General features: G+C 36.7%; 4 protein-coding genes across 5 annotated transcripts; 1 reads left to right on the plus strand and 3 right to left on the minus strand.

Moving 5' to 3' along the window:
- The first annotated feature begins 3071 nt into the window (after positions 1-3071).
- Positions 3072-5917, plus strand: LOC117904394 (malate dehydrogenase, chloroplastic). Of its 2 annotated transcripts, none has more exons than XM_034816980.1 (2): positions 3072-3264; positions 4441-5917. In XM_034816980.1, exon 2 carries the CDS (start codon positions 4446-4448, stop codon positions 5685-5687), a length of 1242 nt encoding a protein of 413 aa, XP_034672871.1. In that variant the 5' UTR covers positions 3072-3264; positions 4441-4445; the 3' UTR covers positions 5688-5917. The 2 variants fall into 2 exon arrangements, with proteins under 2 accessions (XP_034672871.1, XP_034672870.1); XM_034816979.1 differs by having other exon boundaries at positions 3072-3259; positions 4436-5917.
- Positions 5918-6079: 162 nt separating this feature from the next.
- On the minus strand, positions 6080-8917 carry LOC117904392 (pentatricopeptide repeat-containing protein At3g47530). The gene is made up of 2 exons (XM_034816978.1): positions 6621-8917; positions 6080-6521 (listed from the first exon to the last, which is right to left on the minus strand). Exon 1 carries the CDS (start codon positions 8771-8773, stop codon positions 6839-6841), a length of 1935 nt encoding a protein of 644 aa, XP_034672869.1. The 5' UTR covers positions 8774-8917; the 3' UTR covers positions 6080-6521; positions 6621-6838.
- Positions 8918-9331: 414 nt separating this feature from the next.
- Positions 9332-11709, minus strand: LOC117904395 (protein RKD1-like). Its single transcript, XM_034816981.1, has 4 exons — positions 10494-11709; positions 10263-10402; positions 9823-10175; positions 9332-9712 (listed from the first exon to the last, which is right to left on the minus strand). Exons 1-4 carry the CDS (start codon positions 10595-10597, stop codon positions 9392-9394), a joined length of 918 nt encoding a protein of 305 aa, XP_034672872.1. The 5' UTR covers positions 10598-11709; the 3' UTR covers positions 9332-9391.
- Positions 11710-11831: 122 nt separating this feature from the next.
- LOC117904396 (protein EMBRYO DEFECTIVE 514) lies at positions 11832-13967 on the minus strand. Its single transcript, XM_034816982.1, has 2 exons — positions 13524-13967; positions 11832-12314 (listed from the first exon to the last, which is right to left on the minus strand). Exons 1-2 carry the CDS (start codon positions 13902-13904, stop codon positions 11988-11990), a joined length of 708 nt encoding a protein of 235 aa, XP_034672873.1. The 5' UTR covers positions 13905-13967; the 3' UTR covers positions 11832-11987.
- Between the last annotated feature and the right edge of the window lie 2123 nt (positions 13968-16090).

Here is a 16090-nt window from a genome sequence, read left to right on the forward strand (position 1 = left end):
TCAAAAGATTCTTTTAGTATAAATTCGATTTTCTAATGTGTTTGATTGATAAAAAAAAATTGTAAAAATGTGTCTTTTAAAGATACATCTTTAATATAAATTTAATTTTTTGGAATTATGAAAAATGTTGCCTTTACTTTAAATTCAATATTTTATAACATACATCATTCATACTAAAATTGTGGAAAGTTTTTTTTTGGCAAAAAGTGTGTAAATTTGTCCATATTTGATGAAATTTCAAATGAAAGAAAACTAAATATATTTAACTAATTTTTTTTATTTAGTAGAAATAACTTTATATAAATGTAAGGAATTTGCCATCCACTATCGGTTTCAAGTGTTCTCATCATAAAAATAATGAATAAAAATATGGACCTTGTTTAATAATTATTTTTTTAAAACAGTTTTGTTTTTTGTCTCCCAAAACAATAAAATAGCACAATGCGAAAAAATAAAAATAATTTTCAATTTTTCAAAATAGAAAATAAAATAATTTTATATATTAAAAATATAAAAAAAAAATAGATTAAAAATATTTCAACTTCCCAATAAATTTTTCTCTACCAAACATGATAACACAATTTTAAAGAGTTTCATATTAATGTAAAATTTAAGAAAAAATAAATTTTCAATCTAAACTTATGTTAAAAATATTTATTAAAGTGGTGTGTTCCTAGGACATTAAGTTTAGTTTTATTATTTATTTTATTTTTTTATTTAAAATCATAATTGATAATTATGATTTTAGTTTTAAATTTAAAACTAAAACTACGATGTTATGATTTTTTATATTTAAAATAAAATAAAATAAATAAAAAAGGGTCACGTGAATGCTCGATGACAAGGCTAGATTGATTACTTTCATTATTTTTTTTTCTTTAAAAACAACCTAAACTCATTTTTAAAAGCTATTTGGAAACCCAATCCCTAGTGCGTGGCCATTACTTTTAAAATACAGAAGAGGGAACCCATCCGCTGAAAGGGAAAAGGCAACGTCTTATCACTGATTGTGATATCTCTATAAAAATTAAGTTAAAATAAGAGAGATCTATATGCCAAATTATAATTAAGTTTTTAAAAAACCAACTGGAATCAAATTACCCAACAATGGCCCAACACTTGGGTGTATTCAAGAGCCAAGCAACAATGATCAATGTTATTCGTCATAACATAAGTCATAACCCTTCAAGGTCAATTTCTAAACCATGGCCACCTGTACTCTTTGACTAGGAAAAGAGGGAGAGAACAAGTATTGGGGGATGAGAATGGAGAAAGGAGAAAAATATGGGAAAAGACAAGAAAAATGGGAGAGAACATGTACTTGGTTTAGTCGGGGATTTTTTTTGTTTTTTTTCAACTTTTCATTTGGACGGATGAAATGAAATATTGTTCATCCAACGACTCAAATAAAATGGAGACATGATACCTCTATAGAATTTTCCCTAGAAAAATTAAGTTAAAATAAGAGAGATTTATATGCCTAATTAAAATTAAGTTTTTAAAAAAGCAACTTGAATCAAATTACCCAACACTTGGGTGTATTCAAGAGCCAAGCAACAATGATCAATGTTATTCGTTATATCATAAGTCATAACCCTTCATGGTCAATTTCTAAACCATGGCCACATGTACACTTTGACTAGGAAAAGAGGGAGAGAACAAGTATTGGGGGATGAGAATGGAGAAAAGAGGAAAATATGGGAAAAGACAAGAAAAATGGGAAAGAACATGTACTTGGTTTAGTTGGGGAATTTTTTCTTTTTTTTTTTTCAACTTTTCATTTGGATGGATGAAATGAAATATTTTTCATTCGACGACTCAAATAAAATGGAGACATGATACCTCGCACCGTAGAATTTTCCCTAGAAAAATTAAGTTAAAATAAGAGAGATTTATATGCCTAATTAAAATTAAGTTTTTAAAAAAGCAACTAGAATCAAATTACCCAACACTTGGGTGTATTCAAGAGCCAAGCAACAATGATCAATGTTATTCGTCATACCATAAGTCATAACCCTTCATGGTCAATTTCTAAACCATGGCCACCTATACTCTTTAATTGGGTATCTTCCCATAATTATTAAGTTAACAAAAAGAACAAATAAACCTTTATTTCCATTATTCCAAATATATTTATCCTTAAACTTTTATTAAATTTTTTTGTTCACATGGGATAAAACTTAATACTTATTATTTAATAATTTAAATTAAATTATACTTAAGTTATCAACTTAAAACTTATTACTTAATTTTTACTTCTAAGGATTAAAATTGTTTGATAAACTTAACTTAAAATTTATTCTAAATTATTAAATTAATGTATTTATTTTCATAAATTATAATTAAGATAAATAAGGTCAAGTAATAATAAAGATTGTGGAATAGTAAAATAGATTATACAGTAACAAAAGAGATCATGAATATAATTAAAATAAATTATGGTAAAAAAATAAAATAAAGATATGAACTTAAGAATGAGTTAATTGTTTTTACTTATTAATTAAAATTATTTTTTATTTTAAGTCATATTATTAAGCATTTAATTTATTTAATAATTTGCATTAAATTATTAAATCAATTTAAATTACTAAATTGATTTATCAAACACTAGTTTTGTCTTTAAAATAAATCTTTTTATTGTTTGTTATCTAAAAAGGAATATTTATTTGATTTTCAAATATGGGGTTGGGTTCTTCTTTTATCGTTATTCTTTGGATTATTTAATTAAAAACGTCATTAAAAACCTAATTTTAGAAATTTAATCATTTATCATTTTTTGAGCCTTATTTTGATAAAAATACATTTATTATTTTCTTTTAAAAATAATTATTTCTTAAAAATTATATTATAAATATGTAAAATAATTAAAAGCATTTACGTTAAAAATTGGTTATTTAAAAAAAAACATGAAAAGAGATAAATTCACGGGTACGAGGAGTATTTCTTTTTCTTTTTTATTTATTATTTTTCATTTCTTATATTTTTTTTTCCGATGATTTCATAAGCGTGATTTTCATTTCATGATGAAACAAACGGCCAGGATCTGTTGAGGGGCAAAAGAAACGTTTTGTTCTGTGGGCTGATTTCGGCTGCTATGTATAAGTTGGTATGATACGAAGGGAGTAGAGATTGATCCGAGGCACAGAGGCGAAGAAACCCAAGTTGCTCTACTCTCCTTCAATCCTCCTTTTAACATCAAGTTTCTCGGGCCTTTGTAGAACCTGCAAATCCAAGTTTTTGCTCTCTACAACCGTTTTTGAGAGTAAATATGAGTGAGGTTTTTGTGGGGTTTAATGGATTTTTATGTTTGTTTCGATCTGATCTTCTTTTTCCACGCTTTGAATTTTATTTTCCGACGTGGGTGCGGACATGTCCGAACATAATGGCATGATGATCATTTCCATGTTTATGATGGGCTGTTTGACTGATTTTGATTGGATTGTGATTGATTCGTTTTGTGGATTCAGATTCAAACCCGTTTGTATTATGGCGTCTGTTTTGCGAATTTGGCAATGGGGTCTTCAGTTTGATTCTCAGATTTTGAATCCATGCAATCTAGTAGTTTGATCTATTTGTTCTGTTCTGTATCTTTGTTTGTATCTGGTGTTTGGTTTCTGGGAAATAATAAGAAGGAAAAAGTCTAGAGAAAGGAACCATTTTTAAGCATTTCCTTTGCTCTAGACATGGCTGTGTGGAAAACCGGAGCACACTCAGTCCATTTCTATAGATTTTGATCAATTTGAGATCAGAGAAACAAAACTATTACAACTGATGTAATGTTTTGAGGTTATAATGCCTTTACACCTATCCTTTAAAGGACACTTGCAGATTTAGGAGATCTGTGGACTTTAAGCTTGGTGATCCAAAATCACAAGCCTCATGGTGCTGGGTTTCTATATGAAGATTACATGCACTATATCACATCTTCTTCTATAGGTTGCCGATATAAGGAATCCGAATTTATGTTGATGGTCTTTGAATTCTCTCAACAAAAATGAATCAGGCATGGAACTCAAAATTAGCATCTAGAAATCCTGTAATCTGATTTTGTTTTAAGTCTGATTGGCCTTGACTTTTTCTGGTAGCATCTATACAGGATCTGTGAAGAAGCAGCAGTAATGATTCTGATTAAAAGATTCATATGCATGCAAGGAACCACGAATCTATAGCATCTAGGGTTTTTGGAGATTTGAATCCCCCCCCCCCCCCCCCCCCCCCCCCCCCCCCTAGCCTAATCCTTTTGAACTCAAAAGAGATAGCACGGCGGGAAATGTTCCGGTTTGAGTCTTTAGACTGCTGCTTTTTATCAACGTGGACTGAAATTTTTGTTATTACACTAGATTAGATTGGAGCCACCAACCAGCTGGTTACTCATTAAATTATGCTATTTTGTTTTTGTTACAACTGACAAGATTTTCAACCATTCTTGTTTAACAGAGTGCAAGATGGCAGCAACATCGTCGACTACAATTACAATCGGATCATCTGCCTCAATTGGCTCAAAAGCAATCCCACTTTCACGGTCGAAGTGTTTTGGTGTGTCATTCAACTCCCAGAACTATCTTAAGAGTTTCAGTGGCCTGAAGGCAGCATCTTCAATCAGCTGTGAATCAGAGGCATCCTTCTTAGGCAAGGAAAGTAGTGCAGCTCTTCGAAACTCTTTTGCACCAAAAGCTGGAAAGCAAAACCTGAGGCATCAGTACTACCTACAGCCCCAGGCCTCATCGTCCAAAGTGGCAATTCTTGGAGCTGCTGGAGGGATAGGTCAGCCCCTAGCACTCCTAATCAAGATGTCCCCATTAGTTTCTGCCCTTCACCTTTATGATATAGCAAATGTTAAGGGAGTTGCTGCTGATCTCAGTCACTGCAATACTCCTGCTCAAGTGCTGGACTTTACAGGAACTTCTGAATTAGCCAATTCTTTGAAAGGTGTGGACGTGGTTGTTATACCTGCAGGAGTTCCGAGAAAGCCAGGTATGACCCGTGATGACCTCTTCAACATCAATGCCAACATAGTGAAGACCTTGGTTGAGGCTGTTGCTGACAACTGCCCTGATGCCTTCATCCACATTATCAGCAATCCAGTTAATTCTACAGTGCCCATCGCTGTGGAAGTTTTGAGGCGGAAGGGTGTCTATGATCCAAAGAAGGTTTTTGGTGTTACTACACTGGATGTTGTGAGGGCAAACACATTTGTTGCTCAGAAGAAGAACCTGAGGCTCATTGATGTAGATGTCCCTGTTGTTGGGGGACATGCTGGGATAACCATTCTGCCCCTGCTGTCAAAGACAAAGCCCTCAGTAAGTTTCACTGATGAAGAAGTGGAAGAACTAACTGTTAGAATCCAAAATGCTGGAACAGAAGTTGTGGAGGCAAAGGCAGGAGCAGGGTCTGCTACACTGTCAATGGCATATGCAGCAGCAAGATTCGTTGAGTCATCCCTCCGTGCACTGGATGGGGACACGGATGTCTATGAGTGCGCCTATGTACAGTCGGAGCTGACTGAGCTTCCTTTCTTTGCCTCAAGGGTTAAGATTGGAAAGAAAGGGGTTGAAGCCGTGATTTCTAGTGACCTCCAAGGGTTGACTGAGTATGAAGAGAAGGCTTTGGAAGCCCTCAAGCCAGAACTGAAGGCCAGCATTGAGAAGGGGGTGGCTTTTGCACAAAAGCAAACAGTGACAGCTTAAACTTCAGTTTTAAAGCACTAACCACATCAATACAATTTGGGAATAATGTTGTGGATTCATCATTGCATTTGTGCTTTCAATTTTGTAGAATTGAAGTTTCTTGTTTGCTTTGCCATTTGAGTTTGGTAAGGATGAACATAGAGTATGTTGTAGTTTCAACCAACATAATTGTTCTCATTGGGAACTTGTTCTGCTTGATTGTTCTGAAATATGCCTAGTGCTTTGCATCACAGAAACTCCTTGTTCCTCTAAAAATTTGTGATCTGGCTCTTGAATCTGCGCAGTAAGTGCTTGTTATTAGGTTTGCTAGGGTAGGGTTTGACATTTGTGTTATGCCTGCAATGGATATGTTTGTGCCACAAAGGTGTCCATTGCACAACAAGATCGACCACTCAGAAAAAGAATTTGATTGTGCAGATAGATTAATTTAATAATTTCATAACAAAGTCAGCCGTTCAGAAAAGGAATTGATTTTGCTCTGCCTTCCATAAATATGCTTGTGCCTTACGTTTTCACTGCAATCCTGCTCTACACAGTCTCAGGACAGTACGGTGCCGTATAAAAATTTAAGTTGCACATAAATAAATAAACTAAAATGCTGATCCACTGTGATGCACATTGGTTTAATCTCACTGTAATCATTGAACATTGCCTTCAAGCTTCAGTCTGTGACATCACTCAACCCTTGTTGGGTAGGAATCTCCATCGCTCAGGTAATGAATGGTACAAGTCAGAGGAAGCTTCAGCACAAAGGGACCTTGGGGCCTTTGGGCTAACCTCAAGAAACAAGACCCTCAGTTAAAATTTGCCACGCGGTCCAAGATAGAAACAAGGCTGCAACCAATGAAGTAGAAGGCTTAATTAATGTGCTATTCTTTCATCTATTGAGTAGAGGTACCAATCATCTAGAGTTTCAATTTGAAATTAAAATACCTCTTTCCCATGATTTACACAAGCTGTTCCGGTAATTGTAGAATTGTAGTCCTCCTTCAAATGACACCCCTAATGTCCCACTGGATATCAGATCATCATATAATAGAAACTCTACTGCATTTTATTTAAGCTGGGAAATCTGAAATCCTTCTAAATGATGATCCTAGACAGTAGGTTGAGTTTTACGTCTGAGCATGTCTTCTCTCGACGTCATGTCCCTACCAGTAGCCATTGCAAGAGCACTGCCCTTCTCGGAAATGATGAAACCGTGTGCGATCTCTTATAACCACCTCACGATTATAAGCCCCTGAAAGGACCTTTGCAAAATTGTGACAGTCAACACAGATTCGCAGGTTCTTGGCCACCCTAATTGTCGTGCCTGGTGGAGTTGCAAGGACTCCAAAAGCAATGGCCAACTTCTCACTGTGATAGGACAACCTATTTCCCTTTTCTTCAGCACCCAAATTGTGCAATTCCGATGATAATTCAGCAACATAACCAGCAATCTTCAGTTGCTTTCCAATCTCATCCAGCATCTCATAAATTTCATCAGTCCGAGGATGTAAAATATCATCCACCACAAACTCATGCACTTTTCCTTTCAGTTCAATTGTACTACAGCCAGGTGATGTTTGAATTCCTTTCTCCTTCATAAACTTCCTCAAGTCTGTCACCTTATCCCAGTTACCAACTGAAGAATAAATATTCAACAACAGAACATAATCCCCGGCTTCTTGAGCCTTGAGTTCAATCAAATGTCCAATTACTCGTTCTCCAAGGGTGACGTGTCGATGAATTCTGCAAGCCCCAAGTAAAGTCCTCCATATTGTTGAATCTGGTTTAATCACCATTGACATTATAAGCTGGTAGGCCTGATCGAGCAAACCAACACGACCCAAGAGATCAACCATACACCCATAATGGTGGATATTAGGCTCTATGCCAAATACTTTGCTCATCCGATCAAAAAACATCAAGCCTTCATCAACCAACCCACAGTGACTACAAGCAGAAAGAACCCCTGTTAGAGTTTGATCATCAGGAGATACACCCAACTGCTGCATCTGTTCAAAAGCTTCAATTGCCTCTCTACCGTATCCATGCATAGCAAAACCAGAAATCATTGCACTCCATGAAACTACATTCCTCTCATCCATCCTCTTGAAGATAGAATAAGCCTTCTCCAATCGTCCACATCGTGAGTACATTGTTATAAGAGAATTACACAAATTGAGAGCACCATCATATCCATGTTCTTCAATATAATTATGAACCCGTTCACCGAACTCTAATGCACCCAAGTTAGCACAAGCTTGAAGGAGAAGCAAGCAAGTAACATCATCCGGTTCAAACCCATCCGCTGTGCTCTGCATAATATCAAACATTCTCAGAGCATCCCGGGTCCGCTTATTGTGCATGCAGCAAGAAATCAATACATTCCATGAAACGGTGTCCCACTGAGCTATCTCATCAAACACCTTGCATGCTTCTTCAAACTTATCACAACACGAATACAAATCCATCAAAGTAGTGAGCAAAAGATTATCAGATTGATGCCCATCTCTCAAAATCCTAGCATGAATCTGCAATCCACCCATTAACGAAGAAATTCTGATACAAGACTTCATAACGAATGAAGACGACAAGGGGTTTGGAGGAACACCTCGCCGTCGCATTTCCCGGTACAGATAAAACCCCTGCTCAGGCGAATGGCTCATAGAGTAAGCTCTGATCATGACATTGTATTGAGACCCAGAAGGCTTCATGATCTGAGAGAAAATTTGGGAGGAATAGCCCATGTCACGCGATGGCGAGAGCGCCGCCCGAGACAGAAACTGCAAAGAGATGAAGTGGTTTTGTATGAGAGATGTACGGATGATGTGGGCGTGGATTTGAAGCAAATGGGTCTTCTTGGAACAGGATTTAATGAGAGAAACAAGTTGGTTTTCGCTTTCATCTCGTGACTTTGGAAGGGGATGTGTTTGGTGCTGCAGTCGTCGATGGTTCTCGGAGAATGTCGCTGATGGGCTCTCCTCTGAGTCAAGGAAAGGGAGAGACGCTGTGGAGAAGGCAGAAGTGGAAGGATAACGACCGGGAGTGGAGTCAGAGAGAGAGGAGCGACCTGAGCGAAAGATCCGTGAAATGGTAGTCATCGCATTTCGGTCTTCTTGTTTGCCTGGACCATTTATTTATCTGCTAGGGTTTTGAACATTGGCAATGGAGGGTGAAACAACTATAATAACAGCTATTTGAAATCCAGCATCGAGTCCCAACTCAACGTATATCTTCATTCGAAGCCATTATATCTTGGGTAACAGTAGCCACTACCGCCCACCCATATTACCCACTTATTTTTAGTTTTTACTTCTTTAATTTCCTAGGTTAATTAAAATCCCATCATCCCGAGTGCTTAATTCAATTAGGGAAAATAACAGAGATCCAGAACCACATCGATCTAATCAAGGTTCCATGTACCATATTAGTGTTGATTCATCTATGCATGCTGAATCAATTTAACTTTTTCCACTTTTGTCTGCAATTATGATTGCCACTCCAAATGGACTGGCTTTTTGCTAATGTCAAGCGGAGGGGATTTATGGACTGCCTTCAAATTGCAGAAGGTTTTATTGCTAATTACCCAGGCATAAGATTTGTTCTTCTTTTGGATATTAGTCTTCATGCATGCTGAATTTCAGAACATAAATCTATGGTTATCAAAATAACAAAACATTTCCCTTGAAAATTGATCAGTTTGTAGGCTTGTTACAGGTTCACAACATCATGTTAGTAGAAGAGAAAGAGTCAGACAAGAGAGACTTCATTTCATCTTCTTCATCCATGGTTGTATAATTCATGGCAACCTCCACTGTTTGAGGGTTGCTGTTGGAGGAAGATTGGGAAGAATCCATCATGTCCATGAGCTTTCTCTTCTTGTAGTTTGCCTTGAAATAGGCTTGTCTAAGCCTCTTTGTCTTGTCTTCGAGTTGCAAATCTGGCATCTCCTCCATCAACTTCCTCTCTTGCTCTAGTATCTGGATGGCTTCTCTTAACTTTCCCTGATCACTCCCATCGCCCTCATCTTTTCCCAATTCCTGAATACATAAAAACCCACTTCATAACTTCGATTAAATGAAAATAGTCATGAATGACTTCAAACTAAAAACCTTGAAGGCAAACAATATTTCTAAGACAGATGTAGTACCTGAACGTTCTTGATTAGGGTTTGGAGGCTCATTAACTTTCTATGAGGCCATCTACGAATACCCAACTCCCTACACCTTTTCTTCAGAAGTGTTAAGCCCACTTTAAGCTCCCTGGCTGCTTGGGTTATGGGCATGTAGAAGTACTGAGAAATGGTGTTTCGAGATAACATTTTTGAACTGTTACTCTTTTCTTCTCTGCCTTTTCTGGTCGCTTTGTTTTCTTTAGTAGACTCCTCCTCAGTCTGTCGACCATTCTTATCACATAACAACAAGGGTTGTTTCTCATGATCAAACGCAGGGTTCATTTCATTCCAACCTCCCAACTCATTTCCATAACCACAGCCAAAATCCTCTGCAGTCAAATCAAGGGAAACCCACGGTTATGTTTAGAGGAAAAACACAAAATAAGAAAGAAGGGAAACATATGACGAGCTGTCACCTTGAATTACTGCTGGGCTTGGAATAATATCAAGAGGAGAATACAAAGGGTCAGTTGGAAAGCTCTCCATCAAAGGGACAGCGTCAAGCCCGATATCTTGTATGCCAAAATCAGGTCGAAAATCCAATTCCGAATAACCACTTCCAGTGATAATGCAGAACAAAGAATTAAAAGACTGAAAATGGCTTCATATTGAGGAGAGCAGAAGTTTCAGTAGATGCCATGGCGTACCTGAATTCATGTGAAGGTGGTTGCATAGGAAATGAGAAAATTGGGTCTTCCTCTTTAGCCACCGCTTCACGCATAGCCCAACCATTGAGCGACTGACCAGCCATAATTTGAGAGATGAGAAATGAAGAAGGAAAGGAAGAGGAAGTGATTTTGATTTTGACTTTTGCTTCCAGGAGTTTGCAAACGGGTGAGAGTTTGAAAACAAAGTGAATGAGAATGATGGCAATATAGAGGAGAAGAGGGAGGAGGGAGAAATAAATGTGAGAGAAGAAGACGAATCAGTATGAACCTATTAGTCTTGGGAGATCGTGCGCCGTCTCATGCATGTATTATTTATTGATTAACGTGTGAGTGTGTGTGAGTTACAAGATCTTCAAGAGATTAAAGAGAGAGAGAGAGATCTCATTACTTGGAATTTAATGATGAAAATCTGTTTAAATTTAATTGATGGGGGTTTTGAGTCAAACTCTTCCCAACTCGGACTCCACTCCACACGATCCTGCATGCAGGCTACGTGTAATATTCATTCCTGGTGAAGTAATATGAGAAAGAGACGAGCGTGGGCGGCTCTGTATCTGTTTAATTTACAAGGCACTAACATCATAAACCTCTTCCTTCACATCTCCTTTTTATCATAGAACTCATTTCACAAATCACAATGATTCTCTGAGCCAAGTTCCAAAACCCACTTTAATTATTGCACTCCTGAATATCGAGAAATGTTGTGATTTGACTCGATGGGTAATCTGAGTGAACAATAGTGGTTTAACTCAGTGGGTAATCTGAGTGAAATCAGGCCATTGTTGACGATAATGCGCCTCCTTGGTCCAACTGTTATTGTAGTGTGGATGTAACGTACCAATCATTTTACAAATCATTCAGTCATTTATTCTCTGAGGAGTTACAACGTACTTTTAAATCATATATCTTCATTATATTATTTTATTAGCTTTTAAAACCTTAGACCCACAATTCTAATTGGGATTTACTAGTTAGTGGACCAAACTTTTGGAAAGCCATCTAGTCCATGTTTAAAACATTTCATGAATAAAAGAACAAAGCTGAGTTTAGGCTGGGCTTCCTACATGAATAAACAAATTCAAGGTACATTTAGATGGATGCTTTTGTTTTTCCAACATACCCATGTGTAACTTTATATAAAAAGAAGACAAGAGACAGCATACAAGGGAGAGGCGTGATGGATGAACTATTGCTATGAACTGGCATAACCAGGCCCTCACGGGCTTGAAGCTTGAACTGACCAAAACTACTTTCAACCTTCAGTTCTAGATATTGAGCATCGACCCATAAATACATCTCAGAATCTCAGTAGGCATGGCATATAATCTCCAATACTCATCCATAATTATCAAAATTTGGGTAACACATCAGTTTAGCGCAAATAAATAGGAGAAAAATACCAGGTTCTAACTTTTTTTGCAAGTGCTTTTAAAATTCAAATCATATTCTCCAGGTAAAATAAAGGATAACACCTTAGTTTCTTCCTCTACCTCCTCTTCCACCACGGCCGCGGCCACCTCCTCTTCCACCACCGCCACCACCTTTTCCTCCACGGCCTCCACCCAGTGCCTTATTGACCTCAGATTTTGCTTTCATGTTTTCAGGCAAGGGCGATATGTGATCCACGCATTTCCTGAAGCTGAAATCATCAACAGACTCATCATCCCTTATGACGAAGAAGCAGCGACTTTTAAACACTGGATGGTATCGGACTTGGAAAGCATGGATCCCTCCGCCAATCTTTTTGTCTGGTTCGGTATGGCCCTTCTTCAGCAAGTCCAGCAACATCATGTGCTCATACTGCAGAACACAAACAAACAGGCTGAAGCAAATTAACCCCTCATGTAAAACAGGCCAATACAGCCCTAATTAAACACATTAACACACATGATCACACCTTCTAAATTTCATGGATCCCATGCAAATCCAAATGCACATTACCAAATCTAGTGTGTGGCTATTAATTAATCCACTCCTACTTATATTCATAAATTTCTTTTAAAAGACAACTCTGAATGTAATATGTTATTTGCCCATGGAAACATGGAAAAACTATCTCAAAAACAACCATAAAAAAGATAAGCAATTAAAATATGGTATTCTGCAGAATACATCTGCAAAGGTAAACACATCATGCAACCACAAACCAGTACCAGCTGTGTTCTGCAATCCAATTGCATCCTGCAGCATCATTCATTCATATACAGATGCATGTATCTTTGAGTTGGCGAGCGTGGGAGGTAAATTGGAAACAAGGAATATGTACACCTAACTCATTCCAAAAAATCACACATAAAAGAAGATTTGATGGCTTGGCCCCTCATGACAGATAAACTATTAATCACAAATTCATCAATTGAACATCCTAACCCCAAAAACAAACACCCAACTCTGCACTGAGGAAAAAATCAGTATCAATAATAGCAACAAACTCCTGCACAACTATTTGTAGAAGAAAATTAATAAAACTTCTAATCAGCTGGTCAGTATTAAGCATCATTGCACCATGATGACCAAAACCCATGTTGAAAAATATACCATAAATCATAGAGTAAGAACTCTGAATCATATTGAGCATCTTGAGCTTTAAACAACGGATGTTCTTCAGGATAATGAAGATGTATGGTATCAATCAAAATGCAGAGTTCATATATAAATACTGCATTTTCATGTTACCGACAAAATAATTAACAATCAACAGTTGATTGAAATGTCCTATGTTATAACAGAGTATTTCATCAATTTATCATACTAATGAGTATCAAACTCGCATTAAAAACATAATTAAATAACCCATTACCATCTGTTTGGTTGCCTAGAAAACTAACGGGATAAAACAAGAATATAAACTACAACCTCACAATCTCCAAATATCTGGTTCAATCCAAATTAGCACAGCCAAAACTGTATAAAACACAAAGTTTGAATCTTTTTCCTGTTCTGTTTTATTTTCCTCCAATTTCTAAGCAATCAAACATGGCAGGATCTAAAACATGCCCGTGTATATACCTTATTGACATCAAGATTAGCAGGCCAGTAATGCAGAAACTTGAAGAAGTGATCAAACATCTCAACAGAAGATCCGAAAGTCTTTGGACCCAAGCTGAACCGACCCGTTTCAACAACTTCTGCCTCCAACTTCTCGAGCCTCTCTTCCTCCACGGACTTCTCCACCTTCTGCTTCTTGGTAACGGCATCATTTGCGTCCTCTCCCTCGCCTGCCTCCTCTCTCCCACGCTTGGAGTTGGAGTCACCGTTAGTGACGTTGTCGGCAGAGTCGGAGCCATTGGGCTGGGAGGGTTCAGGGGCTTCGACATCCATGTCTTGGGTGTTAGCGGTTTCTCTTTCCGTGACGGTTTCGGGGGTTTCTGAAACCACCGTCTCTGCCATGGCTCAGACTCGGAGATTCGTGGAGTAAAACCCTAATTTTTATAAACACCTTCTTGTGGGAATTGGAGTGAGAATGCGGCTTCTGTTTTGCTTTATATTCGGGTCCCGGGCGGTTTTTTATACCCGGCTCCGAATTGTGCACATTTAGCAACCAGTGCCACCATGCCATATCTACGGTTGATTTCGGTTTTGGTTTTGATTCCGATTAATTTTTCCTTAAAAAAAAAAAATCACTACGTCAGTTCGACTAATTTTTTCTTTAAAAAAATCGATGGAATTACATTTTTATATTTTATGATTTTCATAATTATATCTTAAAATTTTATTAAAAATAAAAATAATTTTAATATTCTAAATTTTATTAATTTGGTTTAGCACATCTATGGATAGAGTTTGTTGGTTAATGCAAAACCTTCACATTATATGGTATAAACACAAGAAAATTATGATTAAGAAGTGCATTAAGAATAAAATGCAAGTTTAAACCTAATACATTCAAAATATTTTCATAAGGCTTAAAAGATGATTAAATATTAGTTTGTAACTAATTACTACTCAAAAAATGTTATTTTGTAACTTGTAATTAATTATTTTAAACAATTTTAAGTAGTAGTTATTACATTTTAACTCAATTAGCATATTAAGTACCTTTGCAATCGTTTCTAATCAAATTATGTTAAGTTTTTGACGTTTTTAATAGTATTTTGATCACCAAAGCAATCAAGATTGACGAGAGTTCTATAGAATCCATGGCAAAGCAATTGAAAGCTCATTTACATGAAGAAACCAATCTTTGAAGCTCTATAATCCTTTGTCAAAAGCAAATCATGAATGCAAAGAGAGAAATCTAATATGAAGAATTCAAGATGACAACAACTGTTGGACACATTTGGAGCACTTCGTGGAGTCCATTTCATGTATACTATATGTCGTTTCGAAGCTTGGGAAGTCAGAAATCCAACACTTCTAATGGTGAGCGAATCGGAGTTGAAATGAAGAAGTTATAACCATTGGAAGCCAATCACGCCAAGTTGAAGGCCAATTTCACAACTGCGAAATCAACCTTTGGCTGCGAAATCACAAGGTGCTCACTGCGAAATCAGCCTTTGGCTGCGAAATGGAGACCTTTAGCTTGGGAAATTTCGCAGCCCATCTTGCATGCCTACAAAATCCTCCTGAGTGCTTTCAAATATTTGTGATCGACTCTTTTAGATTTTTTTCTTCAGATATTTGTTGTTTAAATCCCCATTTTCTCCTTGTAATCCACCAATCATAGGATTTAGTTAATAAGTAAGAACAAAGGGTGAATAACCTCATATATATAGTTTGTAATCTTTTTTACACAGGCATCTTGGGAGCTTGTTCTTAGAAACAACTTTTTGTATAGTTTTGAAGGAAGTAATATATAGAGTTTTGCTCTGCTTTACCTACTCACTTTGATTGTATTTTTTTTACTAGCCAAACAAGCTCTGAGGATGTTTCCTCAAAGAATGAGTGGCTAGGCTTTTTGTCTCTTGGAGCTAAGGTAGCTGGGTAAGGTGCCGAATGCAAGAATTGAGAGTTTTGTTGTTTTAGCTTTTAATGAAGAAAAAAAAAGTGTAACCCGTTAATGGTTTCTATGTTTTTAGTTAACTTAAAACGCCTTTAAATCACCTGGGCCAACACTTGGTAAGGCAAGTGATATCCGTCCATTGAGATGCACTAGTTTATCTGTTGCGAGACTTTGAGAGATGATTTGAAGGTAGGATTTTCTAGAATTGCCAACACTTGGTAAACTTTTGGACTTTAAGGAGACATTCATTAGTTATCTCTTGCGAGCTTGTGAAGGGAAATCCAAGGTTAAGGATTACCTTGAATGGTAAATGTTAGGTGAGAGGCACGTGCCATTGCAAGATGAATCAGTGAGAGGGAGTTAGTGTTTGAATCCATAAAAGGAAGCATCTTTACCACACCGGTTAGAGAAATAACTATATGTTAATTCTCTAATACGAGGAAAAGATTCAAGTGATCAGAACTTTGTTTTTGTATTAGGAGCTTGACCCCAGTGATCCTAAAACTCCAAGAAATGTTTTTCTTTATAAGTAATTCCTATCACTTTGTTTTTGGTTAGCTTAAAACCAATCCCTTTTCAACCAAAGATTATGTTTTTTTTTAAAGCTAACCTTGAAATGAAAAAACATCAATTC

The sequence above is a fragment of the Vitis riparia genome, chromosome 17, assembly GCF_004353265.1.
Source record: "Vitis riparia cultivar Riparia Gloire de Montpellier isolate 1030 chromosome 17, EGFV_Vit.rip_1.0, whole genome shotgun sequence".
NCBI classification, from domain to species: Eukaryota; Viridiplantae; Streptophyta; class Magnoliopsida; order Vitales; family Vitaceae; genus Vitis; species Vitis riparia.

Coding starts and splice junctions, on each gene's coding strand:
- LOC117904394 (XM_034816980.1), top strand. CDS start 4,446: ATGGCAGCAACATCGTCGACTACAATTACAATCGGATCATCTGCCTCA.
- LOC117904392 (XM_034816978.1), bottom strand. CDS start 8,773: ATGACTACCATTTCACGGATCTTTCGCTCAGGTCGCTCCTCTCTCTCT.
- LOC117904395 (XM_034816981.1), bottom strand. CDS start 10,597: ATGGCTGGTCAGTCGCTCAATGGTTGGGCTATGCGTGAAGCGGTGGCT. Junction 10,403..10,493: donor CCACCTTCACATGAATTCAG/GTACGCCATGGC, acceptor TATCACTGGAAG/TGGTTATTCGGAATTGGATT. Junction 9,713..9,822: donor CCCTAATCAAGAACGTTCAG/GTACTACATCTG, acceptor TTATGTATTCAG/GAATTGGGAAAAGATGAGGG.
- LOC117904396 (XM_034816982.1), bottom strand. CDS start 13,904: ATGGCAGAGACGGTGGTTTCAGAAACCCCCGAAACCGTCACGGAAAGA. Junction 12,315..13,523: donor CTAATCTTGATGTCAATAAG/GTATATACACGG, acceptor TGTGTTCTGCAG/TATGAGCACATGATGTTGCT.